Below are 17136 nucleotides of genomic sequence, written 5' to 3' on the forward strand. Positions count from 1 at the left end.
GAGTACTTTATTTTTTCTATTGCTACCTTTAAATTCAGATAAATGAGAACTTTTAACATTCAGTGATTTCAAAGCCACAAGGAAATTCTCGTTGAGAAAGATTAAAAGCTTGGGTGTTTTTTAAACTAGGAATGTGGTAACAAAAGAAAACAGATCTTATTATTACATCAGTAAAATATCCTGCACTGCTCTCTACTGGGAGAGTGGGATTTAAAGTTTTAATGTCCTAAAATACATCTAAAACTAGTTTACCAGTCAGATTTATCATTAATGTACCATCATCTTTTTTAAATGATCAGTAGTTAATTATTGAAAATTGTTTTTCAAGATCTTATATTTTGAAATCTTTTTTTTTTCATTCTGAAAGATAGTTTTTTAGTGTAAAAATGTTTTAAAGAAGTAGAGTATATAATTAAATCTAAAATATAGTGTCAGGGGAGGGGAAGTATTACCTCAGTAAAAGAAGAGATTAGTGAAGTTAGCCGTTATGGACAATGGACAAAATATTGTAGGAGCTCTAGACATTATTATTTCTTTATTAATACGTATCTACTTAACATGCTAACATGTGATAAGCTGGTCAGGTAAAAAAGGATTCCAAGTTTAGACAGAGTTTAAACATACTTGGCTATGTTTCATTTAAACAACAAAAAAAGCAAATGTTAAGAGAGGCCTCTTTTTATGGAAAAAAATAAAAATGCAACTGGGCTTCAGCCAAAGTGCAATTACAAAGGCTCCCATTAGCTTCAATGGGATGTGGGTTGGCCCTAAATGCACCTTGCTTAAGCTGAATTGAAAACAAAAGTCTGAAATGTAACTGTTTTCAGTCAAGTTCTGGATGACAAATGATTCCCACCCTGAGAGGAGGGGGCTGTTTTCTAGCTCCTTGCCTGACACAGCCCTCTGGGCCATGTTTCTCTTGTTGGGCTTGATCCTCCTCCTATTGAAGTCAGTGATAAAACTTCCATTGACTTCAGTGGTGTGAGATCAGGCCTATAGTGTACTAATTGGCATGCATTAATTCTTCCCAGCTGGGCCAGGTTTGTTACCTTGCTGAAGGCAGGGCAGGTACATTTGCTCCTTCTTCTAACCTTTGATTGTAAACTCTTGGGGCAGGGACTGTCTTTGTGCTGTGTGCTTATACAATGTCTGGCACAAATGGGGCCCTGGTCCCTAATTGAGACACCGAGGTGCTACCACAATACAAATAATATCCAGAAGGTAATCTCTGATGAGTTCAATACATAGTTGTATATCAATAAAATGCAGTATCTGTGATGTAATAATGGGTCAATAGTAGTAACTAACAGTAGCAAAAATAATAAACAATATTATAAAATGTCAACGAGAGTAAGACCGTGTCCAATATGTTTTAAATATACAAGTCTTTATTATGGAGTCTGACTTGACCTGTCTCACTCACAGGATTCATTGACTGGATTCCTGATAGATATAGGTGCAAGTGAGCTCAGAATGAGTCCCATGGTTAAGAGCACAGCTTTTCATTCATCTGTGGAGAAAAATGTTTGGAAGAAAGGCAAACAACAATTCAAATATATAATATTTTGTATAAAAATAAATCAGCTTTACAATAGTTTAATATATGTTTGTACAAAGTGTTAAAATTCATCAGTTTTTAAAGTCCAGCTTCTAAAAAATATACACATGAAAACTTTACACAGCATTACTAAATGTTCACTTTAGCTCTAGACTTGCACTTGAAATATTTGACAAAAATAAATATAGTCACATAACTATTATACTGTGTGCCTTTTTGTTTGGAATGTTTAAAAAAACAGAAGGATAAATCTGTTACATGAATAACTATTTTATCAGTTGCAAATATCAAATATAATTAGGAAATGTGATCAAATAAATATATGTATTTTCTCCAAAGTCAATCCATGCTGTAAAGTGAGTAAGTGAACAATCTATTTGTTTATTTCAGTGGCGCCCAGAGATGCTAACCATGCCTGGAGACCCATTGTGCTACGGCAGCACAAACACTAATCTCTGTCCCAAAGAGGTTACGATCGAAAGCCCTGAACCTGCAAACACTTACATGTACTTCACTATCATGAGTAGTCCCATTGAAACCAATAGGACTCCTGATGGTCTTGAAATTCAACATGAATGTACGTGTTTGCAGGATTGGCACCTAATATTTGCAAAGGCTCAACAATTGGGCAGAAGGAAGCAATTAAAAAGAGGATGAGGGCAACGGTGACAGGAAATATGTAGTTACATAGAAGAGCTAGATGCACATCTAAATGGTTATAGTGTCAGGTGGTTTTTTAATTAGGATTAGGACTGATCAAAAATTTCTGAATTTTGAGTTTTTGACAAGGTTTTCGGATGAAAATTCAGTTTTAATTAGGGAAAAATCAAAAATATATCATTTTTTTCAGGTTGACCAGCTCTAATTATAATATAAATACTCCAACACATAAAATATGTTTTTGTTCATTGTTAAACTGTGCAAAGTTTGTAGCTTTACACTTATGTTTTACCTGAAGACCAAAGGAGACAGTTAATTTACAGAGGTCATGGGTGAGACATGACAAACATGTAATAGTTAATTACTAACATCATTACAAAAATAAGAACATACCTGAATGAAACAGTTGCAGTCAGTGGATACAGATACAGACAACTTAAATAATGACATTAGCCCATGAACTCAGATATTGTATGAATAATATTGACATTTATGCTACAAACTTCCATTACGTTTTTAGAATGAAATGTTTCCCATTATCTTTTCCTATGCTGCATACTTTATTATGTATAATCTTTGATTCCACATGCAGTATAAAATTGTTGAATTTAATAAAACCTGTTGTAGTGATGCTAGATGTCAAAACTAATATTAATCCATGAGGCACTGCATTACAAATGATTGGAAGAATTCTGATTAGTTAATTTATCTTCCATAAATGTTGATGTAACTGACAAAATATGTCCATATAATTTATGGGAAATGCATAGTCTTCATTGTTGATTTGTTTTTGTAAGATTTTGCATAATCTACATTTACATATGTTTTGAATGGGTTTGTCATGTAATCCTATGCTTGCAATACTTATCTTTCTATTTTAGATGTCTGGCCCCCTCCCTTTGCTCCCCACCGCCAAGTGTTCAGTCGGGAATGAACCTGAGAAATATTAAAATTAAAAAAAAGTTTATTTCTACTTTGTGGAATATTCATTGTGGATCTCCAAGTACGAGCTGTCATTTGAAATCCATTTAAATCAACAGTACCTATAACATGGATTTTTTACTGCCATAGCGAGGATTTTCAGATCCATACTGCTCAAATGTACGTGTACATGTGTACGTGTGGATACACAATAAGAGACAAATTTGAGAGTAACTTTGTTTGGCTTTAAACTTGTATTGAGAGGTGGTGGGCTGCTTAACCTGATAACTCTTTTGGACATGTTAGGTGCAACCACATAAAAGTATTAAGAGGCACCCATGGGAGAAGTTCCCATGTGCCCACGCCTGCACACCCATTTATTCATGCCACCTCCACACACACAACACTCAATACCACCTACATTGAGAGTATTACACTCAATACCACCCACATGCTCAAATACCCACACGTACACACCCCATCCCAATCACTCCTTGCAATCTGATCTCATGTATATCCATATCCCTCGTTCATTCTTACCTATCCACACTCATGCTTCTACCCTTTTACCCATCCACTCCTCACTCCTGCCCTCATGTTTGTGCATATTCCTTTGCTCTAGCTCCCACCTCCTCACACATACCTATCCACCCTGTCCCCTTCTTTCTCATCTCTCACACATACAGCATCAGAGAATTGTTCTTGTCCACCCATAGATACATGTCCACTCCATCACTTCTGCTCCCAATATATCACCTCCTCATCTAAAAGAAAAGGGGGAAAGGATATGAACTGAGAGAACCTCTTTACAGTCCAGGGCTCAAAGCTCAGGGGAGGAAGAGATGAGGAGGTTAGAGAAAGATCTTCACTCCCCCCCTTCACATAGGCCTATGGAACTAGAGCTACTGGACGGTCTTCAGTCTCCTTCTCTGATGGTACAGCTGCTGGAAGCCTGAGCTAGTTTTAGTTCCCTAAACAAGTGAGCTGCTGGGGGGTTGACTGAGCCAGAGGCAGGATAGGGCACTGGGGATAGAAATCTCTGGTCCCAAGAAGGTGCACACTTTGCTAAACACATGCATTTACTTTGGGGCAGGGAAAGAGAACTGCCACTGGGGCACCTGGCTATATTTGGGATGGAGGGATATCAGTAGAGAGAGGGGAGAAAAGGCACATACCTCTCCCTCATGTGAACTCTTTAAAATTATTCCCTTAGTGTCATTTATCCAGGGAAGAACCTGCCTTCTATTTTAAGACCTCAGGAGATGCGCTGAGTATGTCAACAATTCATAATAAAAACTAAAAACATTGTAAGCCTTTTGCTGTAGCAAAACCTCTCTCTCCCAAGTCGGGTATTATAATAATGTTGAGTGTTGATGACAAACACACATGTTGTTTTGCGCTACACGCTGTTGTACTCAAGATGACACATTCTAATCAGTTAACAGAAACAGATTTTTAGTGAGACTGTGTTGTTTATTATAAGATCTATCGATGGAGTAGGTAAACTTTTATATAGGTACACCGTAGTTTCTTCAAAATGATCACAGATAAACTACATTGCTCTGAGTACAGTAGCTGTACTGTAGCAAGAAATTTAATGAAATTCTTTATCAAGCACCTTAGGGAATTAGAAGAATATTGGAAAACTGCTGTAACATGAGCAGCTTGTGAATTGCTTTGAAGTCACTTTAAATTTACAATTCATGCACCTCTCTGTGCATTATATATGTTGGTGCAGCTGAATGAAAATCAAATATTGCACAAAGAAACCTGCTTTTTATTCATATTTAGTGTATGTGTGTATATGTATCTCTCTGATTACTATTCTTAAATTTTCCAGAGTCCCCAAAACTTACACATCTAAATCATCATCTTAAGTTTTTGTGTTCTTCTTTTCCAACCGAATTGTGCATAGGCAACCCCTCAGACATGGGTGAAAAAAACCTATAATTTTATGTAGAAATCAGGTAGCTAGGTATATAATTGCTTGATTTAAGCCCACAAACACAATCTGAGCACCTCCACTGCATCTTGCACATGCAAAGTTTTGGAAACCAAGCAATAAGCATGAAAATATCTTAAGAAAGGTGCTTTTGGCGATCCAATCTCGAAGCTAGGAGAGGTGTCTTTAAATAATTGGGCCTCACTGCACATTTTTATGTGCATACTTGTTTTTTGTTATAACACAATCTTGTCAAAATATAGAGCTAAATTACTAATATTCTATTATTGTGTAAATTGTTTGAATGTTACTTTTGCCAGTGTAAGTAAAAATTTATTCCATTGAAGTCAATGTATTCCATGGTGAGAGTGGAATCAGTCCTTTAATTATCCTTGACCATGCTTGTGAAGCAACCAGTTCAAACTGATAGCACATGCTGAATTTACATCTTGGAAACATCTTATTCACGGGAGCTTCTAAAGTACTTGCACTGTTCCATTCTTTCCCAAAAGTCATGACATTTCCCTTATGGCAATGCCAGAGGAAAAGAGTCAAATTATATTCTACAGAGGGAGGAAAGTAACTTGACCAGAAATCCAAGGACTTCTGTGAATTCAAACCAAGTAAAATGGGTTTCAAAGACTGCTTCAAAGAACTTTGATGTTTTCACTCTAATTAGGAGTTTAATTTCTGTTGCCTTCATTTCCTTTGATTAAAAATAAGTATATTAAGATCCATCATTAGACAACAAAATCAAGTGCTTAAAGAATTGTATTTCCAAAATATTATTTACAAAGTTAATCAGTAAATTGTGCCTTTCAGCATATAACATTTTTCTCACAAATTACAATATTTTCAGTTTCTTGGCAGTACAGAAGTGGAGCAACCCAAAGGTACAGAAGTTGTGAGAGATGCTGTTAGAAAACTAAAGGTAGGGAAGCATTTATAAATATAGATAAAACCAATGCGTAACATGTTATATTATATATAGCTAAATAAATGACTGTGGAGATTTACAGCATGTCAAAAGCTGTGACTTTTACTAACCTCACTAGTATGTAAATACTTCTGTATTCTGTATATACTATCAGATCTTCTACCCTTCTTCCCAAATGTTTTGAAGACTGTCTTGCTAGGAAAGATAACTACCAATAGTAGCATAAAGTTCAGTGCCTTCATGTATAATACCTTCATTTGGCAAATTGGACCTTATTAATTCTAAATTATTTATCAATAGTTTAATTTAGTTTCAGCTACCCATATGTGGTGATTGATAACCTTTAATCAGGCTATAAAAAAATCCTGTTGCCTGTCAGTGCAAGACAACTAAAACTTGTTTAGACTTCTGGCTCATTACTGAGAATCACATCTAACTTGAGGTTGAAAGTGAAGATGCCCTGCTGCACCAGTTTTCCTGGAAGTGCCGCCAAACTATCAAAGAAACGGGTGACTGGTGCTCTCAGCTTAGCACTTGGCTGAATTCCAGTCATTTTCATCTTGTGCAGAAGTTCAGGATGAATGAACAGAACTAACTAATCCTACAATCCTTATTAAGACCCGGTCTACACTACGGACTTATATTGGTATAACTATGTCACTCGGGTGTGAAAAATCCACACCCCTGAGCAATGTGGATATAGTGCCCTAATCCCTGGTGTAGACAGTGCTATGGCAACAGGAGAGTTGGTTTAACTATGCCAATGGGAGAAACTCCCCATCGGCATAGTGGAATCTTCTCAAAGGGCAGGCACGCTTGAAATGCTGCATCGGCCCAGCTGCAGCACTTAAATGAAGACACTCCTATGCCGATGGAAGAGGTGGATTTTTCATACCCTTGAGCGACGTCATTATACTGATATAAGTTTGTAGTGTAGACCTGGCCTAAAGCGCTATAGCAGCACAGCTATATTATCATGTAACCCTTAGTGCGTTCAGTGGGAATTTTGTATATTGGACTGCAAGTTCAAGGAAGAAATCAGATGGAAAAAAGGATGTTTCTTACAGTCTAGGGAAATGTACCAGCAAAGGGCTTAGATGTCCAAATGGATCAGTCTGCATGCATCCCTGTCCTAGGCAAATATTTGTGCAAGATCAAACACTAAATCTTACAAATGTATATTTATAGTAAGATTTCTGTGAGTAAAATGCTGTCCATGATTAACTGGTTCATTGATAAGCAACTACCTGATATCATAGAATCATAGGACTAGAAGTGGAGGAGGTTCAGGTTGGATATTAGGAAAAACTTTTTCACTAGAAGGGCGGTGAAGCACTAGAATGGGTTACCTAAGGAGGTGGTGGAACCTTCCTTAGAGGTTTTTAAGGTCAGGCTTGACAAAGCCCTCGCTGGGATAATTTAGTTGAGGAGTGGTCCTGCTTTGAGCAGGGGATTGGACTAGATGACCTCCTAAGGGGTCCCTTCCAACCCTAATATTCTATGATTCTGTGATTCTAAGGGACCTCGAGAAGTCATCTAGTCCAGTCCCCTTCATTCATTGCAGGACTAAATATTATCTTGACCATCCCTGATAGGTGTTTGTCTAACCTGCTCTTAAAAATCTCCAGTGATGGAGATTCCACAACCTCCCTAGGCAATTTATTTCAGTGCCTAACCACTCTGACAGGAAGTTTTTCCTAACGTTCAACCTAAACCCCCCTTGCTGCAATTTAAGCCCTTGCTTCTTGTCCTATCCTCAGAGGTTAAGAAGAACAATTTTTCTCCCTCCTCCTTATAACAACCTTTTATGTACTTGAAAATTGTTATAGCCTCTCTGTCTTCTCTTTTCCAGACTAAACAAACACAATTTGTTCAATCTTCCCTCATAGGTCACGTTTTCTGGATCTTTAATCATTTTTGTTGCTCTTCTCTGGACTTTTTCCAATTTGTCCACATCTTTCTTGAAATGTGGTGCCCAGAACCTGACACAATACTCCAGTTGAGGCCTAATCAGTGCAGAGTAGAGCAGAAGAATTACTTCTCATGTCTTGCTTACAACACTCCTGCTAATACATCCCAGCATGATGTTTCTTTTTCTTTTTTTTCCTTTTTTGCAACAGCGTTACACTGTTGACTCATATTTAGCTTGTGGTCCATTATGCCCCCCAGATCCCTTTCCACAGTACTCTTTCCTAGGCAGTCATTTCCTATTTTGTATGTGTGCAACTGATTGTTCCTTCCTAAATGGAGTACTTTGTTTTTGTCCTTAATGAATTTCATACTATTTACTTCAGACCATTTCTCCAGTTTGTCCAGATCGTTTTGAATTTTAATCCTATCCTCCAAAGCACTTGCAACTCCTCCCAGCTTGGTATCGTCCGCAAACTTTATAAGTGTACTCTGTAAGACATTATCTAAATCACTGAGGAAGATACTGAACAGAACCAGACCCAGAACTGACCTCTGTGGGACCCCACTCGTTATGCCCTTCCAGCATGACTGTGAACTGCTGATAACTACTCTCTGGGAATGGTTTTCCAACCAGTTTTGCACCCATTTTATAGTAGCTCCATCTAAGTTGCATTTCTGTGGTTTGTTTATGAGAAGGTCATGTGAAACAGTAAAAATAGTTTTAATAAAGTCAAGCTATACCACGTCTACTGCTTCTCCCTACCCACAAGGCTTGTTACCCTGTCAAAGAAAGATATCAGGTAGGTTTGACATGATTTGTTCTTGACAAATCCATGCTGACGGTTACTTACCACCATATTATCTTCTCGATGTTTGCAAATTGATTGCTTTATTATTTGCTCCATTATCTTTCCGGGTACAGAAGTTAAGCTGACTGGTCTGTAATATCCCTGGGTTGTCCTTATTTCCCTTTTTCCAGATTGGCACTATATTTTCCCTTTTCCAGTCTTCTAGAATCTCTCCCGTCTTCCATGACTTCTCAAAGATAATTGCTAATGGCTCTAATATCTCCTCAGTCAGCTCCTTGAGTATTCTAAGATGCATTTCATCAGGCTCCAGTGAAGACATCTAACTTATCTAAGTAATTTTTAACTTGTTCTTTCCCTATTGTAGCCTCTGATTCTACCTCATTTTCACTGGCATTCACTATGCTAGACATCCAATCGCCACCAACTTTCTTGGTGAAAACCAAAACAAAGAAGTCATTAAGCACCTCTGCCATTTCCACATTTTCTTTTATTATTTTTCCCCCTCATTGAGTAATGGGCCTATCCTGTCCTTGGTCTTCCTCGTGCTTCTAATGTATTTGTAGAATATTTTCTTGTTACCCTTTATGCCTCTAGCTAGTTTGATCTTGTTTTGTGCCTTGGCCTTTCTAATTTTGTTCCTACATACTGGTGTTAGTTGTTTATATTCATCCTTTGTAATTTGTCTCTTGCCATACTTCCTATCTTTCCTATGCAGTGGGATTGTTTGCTCTTGTGCCCTTAATAATGTCTCTCTGAAAAACTGCCAGCTGTCTTCAATTGTTTTTCCTCTTGCTTCCCATGCGATCTTACCTACCAACTCCCTGAGTTTGCTGAAGTCTGCCTTCTTGAAATCCATTGTCTTTATTTTGCTGTTCTCCCTCCTACCATTCCTTAAAATTATGAACCCTACCATTTCATGATCACTTTCACCCAAGCTGCCTTCGACTTTCAAAATCTCAACCAGTTCTTCCATGTGCATAAGCTTCTGAATCACAGCCATTGTCAGAGTTACACAAAGATCTTCAAACTGTGTGATTTTATATAGTTTTCAAAGGCCCAATCCTGTAATTGTTCTTCATGAACAACTTCCATTTTAATTTGTGTGAGGACATAGAATCCAGTTGAGAAAACTTATGGATTCAACTGAAAATTTTTAGAACTCCTCCCCAACCCCGCAAAAAAAAGAAGAAGAAAGAAAACCATAGATTAATGAAAAGGCTCTATGTAGAAACAATCCTCAGTAGATTAAAAACCTCCCTCTCAACATCACTTCCAATACATAGCATTGACTGTGTTCTGAATCTGAATTCCATGACAAAAAATATAGAGATACTAAGTTTATTCTTATTCAGAAAAATAGCCTTTAGTTTGCTTTAAAAAAATAGGAATGTCAGTTAAAATTTAATAAAATACAGTAAAATCATAGCTTCAAAATGGATTCCATTATATAGAGAAGACAAAAACATGCTTAAAGAATTTTTTGACCCATATGAAAGAGGAGTCGTTGTTAATGAAATGATTTATGATTAGCTTGTGGTATTGTATTTTTTGGTCACGTGGTTCTGGTTTTAATCAAAATTAAACTAATGTCTTGCACAAAAGATCGGATCCAGCAAGATACTAAGCTCCTCCTGAGACATGTTGAGGACTTTCCATGACAGGCCACATTAATTCATTTTGAAATATTAGTGTATTTAGACTGGTATAAATCATGTTGGTGTGTCATGTTTTCATTATTGAGCCAGCGTCACAGCAGTCTGTGTCAGAATGAAGTGTTTAGTGATAATTTATGATTTCTTACTTCCTTGATTCCAGGAATTAGGAGCTCCCAACTCACATAGCTTGAAGAGTTTAATACTTTCCTGCCAAAAAAAACCAACATTGTACAAAATCATAGTATACAACTATTTAGAATTTGATTTTTACCAGCAGGTGGAGCTGATGTTCTACAGCAAAACAATAATTGATGTATTTTTTTCTTAATACTTCCCAAACACACTTTCATTTCATATACTACTTTCATGTTTTTTAAACGCTCAGTTATTTTACTGGGTCATTTGCAGTTTTAACTCTGACATGGTTGTTAGAAGACAGCAAGCCACTTTCTCACTTTGTCTCATTTCTTGATCAGATCTGCTCAATTTTCTTTATCCAGAATGTTATTAAACTTTGCCTTGTTTTCAGATTATTTTAGGGCACAAGGGATGGATGATGAGACTCATAATTATGCAGGGAATAGAGAAAATTTGGCACTGTAGTGTTTTACGGCATGTGTTTATAAACACTTCTAAGATGGATAATGGGAACACTTGACCCATCCAACAACTCTACATGGGTAGGAACACAGACTTATGGCCCACTACAGTGTCTGCCAGACTGTGGGGCATGGAGAAATAACCTTCCCATCCACCTGGAAGAGATTCATCTGCTGGGAGTCTAAGGAGATTACTTGCGCACATATACCTGGCAGCCCTTAAGAGACCCTCCAAAGGGAAGGCAAAGGAAGCAGCAATAGAAAACTGCCTAATCTCTTTCCTTGCCTTCCATTACCATCCTGCCCCTAGCTCCTCATGCCTGCTGGGCTGCCATCCCTTGGGTCTTGTATACTTGGAGGGGAGAGGAGAGGAAATGGGACTGAGTCCCCTGCAGCACTTTACCATGCAGACTCAGTGGTGGAGCCTCCTTACCAAAGCTGGCAGATTTTTTAGGCTTCCTCCCAGCCTGGTATATATTTTGATAGGCCTAGTGTAACTATCTTTTTCTACCCACCCTAGCTGGTACATTTCTGAGAAACTTACCCCCTTCTACCTGTATCTTAAGGGATTCAAATTTTCTTCTCTTCGAGTGCTCTTCTTTGTTCTTGCTGTTTGAAGGCTAAATTCCAAGGACCCTCTTTCCTTATATGTATTTATTGCACCTAGCACAGTGGGGCCCTGATCGGGGATGATACATATAATGAAGCAGCAGCTACAGTCTAGCTAAACTCTTCTTCTACCTCCTGCTGATGTTGTCATGGCAGGATTGGGAGAAGCATCTTTCCACATTTAGGTAAAAAAGGTGAGACTTGGATGGCGGTCCCCAGATGAGCTAAAATTAAAGTGAGAACAGGATTTATTTGTAATTCCTGGCCCTAATGAAAGAGTCTAAGACACTTGCCCAAGTTCACACAGGAAGTTGGTGTGATAGCAGAGAACTGAACTCCGGTCTCCTGGGTCCCAGGCTAACAATTGAACCATCTTCCCTTTAAAAAATGAGGCTATAGGGAATACAATTAAATCCATAAAATGAAATATAAATGTTAAGTAAAATTATATCACTTTGATTTGGCATTTGATTTTCTTTAATCATTGTATAATCAAGGACTTCTCTAAGTATATCATCCATGCAGATTCTAAGATGTATGTTTTTGTCCTCATACAGTTCTGTTCCTGATTAACCCTCCAATTGCAGTTTGCTAACACTTAATGCATAAGCATTTCAAATGTAACTTAATAATCCCAAACAAGAAGGCAATTTTCCCAAACACTGTTGTGAAATTAATGAAATACATGCATATATACAGTGTTGCGGGGGGTGAGGGGTGGGAAGGGGGTGGAGGTTTGAGTTAAATGAAACCAGAGAAAATCAGTTTAAATACACCTTTACCCCGATATAACGCTGTCCTCAGGAGCCAAAAAATCTTACCGTGTTATAGGTGAAACCACGTTATATTGAACTTGCTTTGATTCGCTGGAGTGCGCAGCCCCACTCTGCCGGAGCACTGCTTTACTGCGTTATATCCAAATTTGTGTTATATCAGGTCGTGTTATATAGGGGTAGAGGTGTATATGTGTTGTGGTTTCCCCTTAAAAAGTTACATACAGGTAAGGACATCGTAAATGTCCATTCCAAAAACTACATAAAAAGGAAAGTTAAAAATTTTCACTTGTTTAATTCAAATTTCATTCAGCCCTTTACAGTTATTTAAGATCTGATTCTACCCAATGGGCTTCTGTTTATAATATTGAGCTAAAATCTGTTGTTTTGCCCAAGTGAGGATTAGGTAAAAACTAAACAAGAGCCTGTGAAGTTGACCCACTGTGTTTATTCCCAAGCCATGTTGTGATTCAATTTAACTTTATGTTCTAACCCTATAATCCTTGCCAATCTCAGCTCCAAGGATCAATCTGTCAACATGTTCTTCTCCAAGTTCCCAGTATTTCTTCCCACTTTCTGTTTTGATGCTAATATGAGGCTGCACATGTCTACCCTCTTAAAGAATTTTATTAGTGTGTAGGCTGCAAACCGGGGTGGGGAAGTGTTGAATACATGCTGATGGTAAAAAAATGGAGTTTGTAAGGACATTTGAGCTACATGGCCTTTTCCAGACACAGTCTGTTGAAGGAAATAGTGGAACTAATGGAGAGAGATAGAGGCAAGAAAAATAAAGGGGTAGATATTTGGAAAAGAATATTTGCACAAGGATCAATCCTTTGGAACCCTGTGATGCTTTTGGGATGGGTAAGGATGGGACACAAAGATAGGAGAAGTGCTCTAAGTTGCACCACTTGCAATGGCCTCCAAAGTGCCATTCCAGGAGCCAGGAATGACTGCAGTGCAAATATCCTCAATCCACAACCCCAATTCTGGGAGGCTGCAATGGGTGGTGGACCGATGCTGGCTATGTGAACCTTATCCACATGGGGGTGCCGTGGCAATTACCCAGCAGGTCAGTTAAGCTAGTTTATTATAATTTTGTTCTATTTGTATTGCCATAGGATAAGCCAGCTGGGACCAGGAACCCATTGTGCTACGTGTTGTACAAATATATAATAAGAGACAACACCTGCCCCTGAAGGTTTACAATATAAAAAGACGTTAAACTGAATATAAGCAAAAAAGTGGTGAAAGGGAGGAAAGAGGATAAATAAGAAAATGTGGGAATGAAATAGAAAATATCATAAGCTTTAATAAAGGCTTAAAAAAATCTATATGAATGAAATGCCTGTTTTAACAAGGACAGTGATAGCCTGCAGGCTCTGTAACCAACTGGGAGTATGGCTGCATGAAAAATGTAATGACATTTTTTTTATGGAAAACTGACACCGTTTTTGGAGGAAACCATTTTCTGTGGAAATTTTTGAGTTTTCATTGAAATTCCAAAAGCGTTTGGGCCAAAACATGAAAATCTTTTGGTTTTCAGGTTTTTATTTTTCAATTAAAACAATTTTTTTTTTAATCAAAAATTTCTTTGGGGGAAAAAAAACCATTTTCTGAGCAGCTCTAGTTTAGAGGGAATGGTAGCGATCTTCATCAAACTGTGCTTAACAAGAGATTTGTGAAATATGTTACCTGGACAATGAATCAGGACATAGGAAGTTTAATGATGAGGTTCTGCACTGCCTTAAACCTGCAGTGTGAATGTAAGTTGCTACCACATTGCAATGACAGCATTTTACACCCATTTTGTACAGGTGGAGACTGCACAAGGTGAAAGGCCTCGGAGAGTTACATGCTAGATATATAAATACAGCAGTGGTGACTCGGAGAATAGGAGTAAGCATGCCTATACTTCACGAACTGTGTGCAGGACACACATAGGAGGCAAAAGGAAGTTATTTAAACTATCTGTTGGGTTTTGGAGTTTTTTTAGACAATTGGTAGGAAGCTAAGTAGATTGGCTTTTCTCAGTGAGTTTGCTGTGGCCATCCTGTTACAAGCCAGCTTAAAAAGGGTCTTGCCAAAGATTATCACAGTCCTGGCTGCTGCAATTGAAAGAGAACATCTACGTCTATGAGTATTTTTTAAACTAAAATTGTATTAGTATGGAACTTACCAACTAATATGATGAGGGACTGATAGGTAATTAACGACCCAGTGCCATTTTAAACTGCACAACTGGTAACATGGTATAGTGATTGCATCTCTGCTCCCCTTCTTACAGTTTGCAAGACATATCAAGAAATCTGAAGGCCAGAAAACCCCGAAAGTTGAATTACAAATCTCAATTTATGGTGTAAAAATTCTAGATCCAAAAACAAAGGTAAGAAACTTAACTTCATAATTGTTTGTTACACCAGTAGTTAATTCAACATTGATTTAGAAATTATATTTTATAAACCACTCTTCTAATAATTTCTTGCAGTGAAAAACTCCCTGCTTATGGAACAACTGTAAAAATGCCTATGCTAGTTACTATAAATGATCATTTTTGTCAACATTTACCACACAGAAGTAAATGAGATAACACAGGTTTTCTAAATATAGAATACATACGGATGCTCACATTTCTGTAACAGAACTACACTGGGACTGACTTTCCATATAGCCATACAGGAAGGACAGAGTGGCCACGACCCTCTGACACCTGTTTCCAACCCTCCTGTGTCCTTCCGTTTGAGAGCATGTGGAATAAGAAATAGCTGTGGCAACTATGAGTTATGCGCTGGCAGATGTTGACTATTTAATGGTGATAACTAAATATGTACTAGTGTTGCAGATCAACTTTTGTAGCTGACTTTATAAGCCATTATATTTGCTGTGAGACTTCTCTTCCACTATTTTGGAAGGGCTACTTGTTTTTCTGGGTTCTCCCCCCTCTCCCCCCAGAAGGCTTTGAAATTCCAGTTGTGCTATAGATATGGCTTCGAAACAATGGCAGCAACTGATTTGGTGAAATATGGCCTCAACTGTGGTAATTTCTACTGTATTGTAGTTCATTGTCTCCCTATTCTGGTTGAAAATGTAATTTGACTTACAGAAAAAAATCAAAACTAAACAAAAAATCTTCTCTTGAATTCAAAGAGGAATAATGACATAAAGGCCCATAAACAGATCTTAAAAGTATTGTAGGTCTAGTCATTCTATAATTACTAAACTCTTTTATACATATATTAATTTTTGAATTGCAATGAACACTATACATTGCTGTGTATTGTATTATTATTTTTATGATGAATATTGGAATTCAGTATAATATTGTAGTTGGAGATAAGCCAAATTTAATTCAAGGACATTTCTACTTGCAAACCTTTCTGCTTGAGACCTTTTAAGTGACAGTGGGTGAAAAGTTGGTAGGCAGAAAACCCCCAGCAACTCTAAGTTGACTTCATTGTAGTTCTGTATCCTCCTTGTGGCATTGTGGGATGAAAAGTGGTTTCAAATCTTTGTCCTAGCTACAGCCATTTTAAAAATAACAAATGCCAAAAAATGTTAATTTCTTGCAGAAAGAAATATAAGGAGCTTTATAGAAAATTGTGGGACACAAATTACTAAGGGAACAAGACATTTTAAACTCTTGAAAATGTTGTTATAACAAGTTTTAATAGAAATCAACTAGGAGCAGTTTTTGTTCCTCTTTTTTCTTTGTTTTCTTAACGCTACAAAATTACACATGAATGAAGCCCTCATTTGCAATTCAGCAAAAGCAGATTTAAAATACACACAGTGTTATGACAATATCAAAAGGAATATATTTATTGTGTTTTCTGTAAACAGAGGATAAATAGCTTATTCCAACACAAACACATTATTCCTTTGTATTACATGTACAAATAGTTGAACTCACTTTTAATCAGTGTGGAGGGATTTTTTTATAGATGTTTATGGATATATTTTTCAGATGTTATAACAATCGCTTTTTTCTCTTCTTGTTTTTGTTGGGAATAATTCATTTTAATTAGCTTACTGACCACAGTGAGTCATAGTAGCTGAAGGAATCTTTTTTTCCCCCCCGAACGGTTTTGCATGTTGTTAATATTATTATTACTTTTAATTGTGCTAGCGCCTGGGAGCCCCAATCATAGATCAGATCTCCATTTTGGGAGGTTTTGTGCAAACACAAAAGATGTCCCCTGGCCCAAATAGTGTAGGAATTATACAGTGTTGAACAAACCTTGACTTTAAAAGTGGGGAAACAGAGGGGTTGGGGCCCAGTTCAATGAAAGGTGAAGATGCCAAGCCCATGAGGAAGGAGGCCCTCAGCATCTCACAGAAGCCCCAAATCACTTGCTCAGACCACACAGCAACATCAGAAGCAAGATTATAACACAGGACTTCTGGCTCCCACTTGCTGTCAGGCTGAGAATAACTTGCCCAGGAAAATCAGTTACAGAACCATGTTTAGAATATGGTCGTGCCTAGCTCAGTCCCCTCAACCTTTTCTTCCCCGGGTGCTGCCCCCCTCTAATTTACTGACCCAAAGGTTGAAGAGGAAACATAAAAGAGCTTTTCTTCTTCCCACTGTAGCCCATCTCCCTAAACACAAGGAAGAATTGCTTCTTCCTTTCCTAAATGGGGTTCTGAAGGCAGCTGGCAGTCGCTGCACAGAATTGCCTCTTCCCCTAGAACCGTGGTTCCCAAACTTGTTCCGCCGCTTGTGCAGGGAAAGCCCCTGGCGGGCGGGCCAGTTTGTGTACCT

The 17136-nt window shown here is 37.8% G+C and overlaps 1 protein-coding gene across 3 annotated transcripts in view; it reads left to right on the top strand.

Annotated features, from left to right (window-relative positions):
- Positions 1 to 17136, top strand: part of GULP1 (GULP PTB domain containing engulfment adaptor 1) — a 132628-nt gene that overhangs the window by 58379 nt on the left and 57113 nt on the right. For all 3 annotated transcript variants that reach the window (XM_034785252.1, XM_034785254.1, XM_034785253.1), the window contains exons 4-5: positions 5941 to 6012; positions 14662 to 14760. In XM_034785252.1, coding sequence (XP_034641143.1) covers positions 5941 to 6012; positions 14662 to 14760 — 171 coding nt within the window. The remainder of the gene's footprint in view (positions 1 to 5940; positions 6013 to 14661; positions 14761 to 17136) is intronic.

This window comes from Trachemys scripta, chromosome 11 (assembly GCF_013100865.1).
Source record: "Trachemys scripta elegans isolate TJP31775 chromosome 11, CAS_Tse_1.0, whole genome shotgun sequence".
Taxonomy (NCBI): Eukaryota; Metazoa; Chordata; order Testudines; family Emydidae; genus Trachemys; species Trachemys scripta.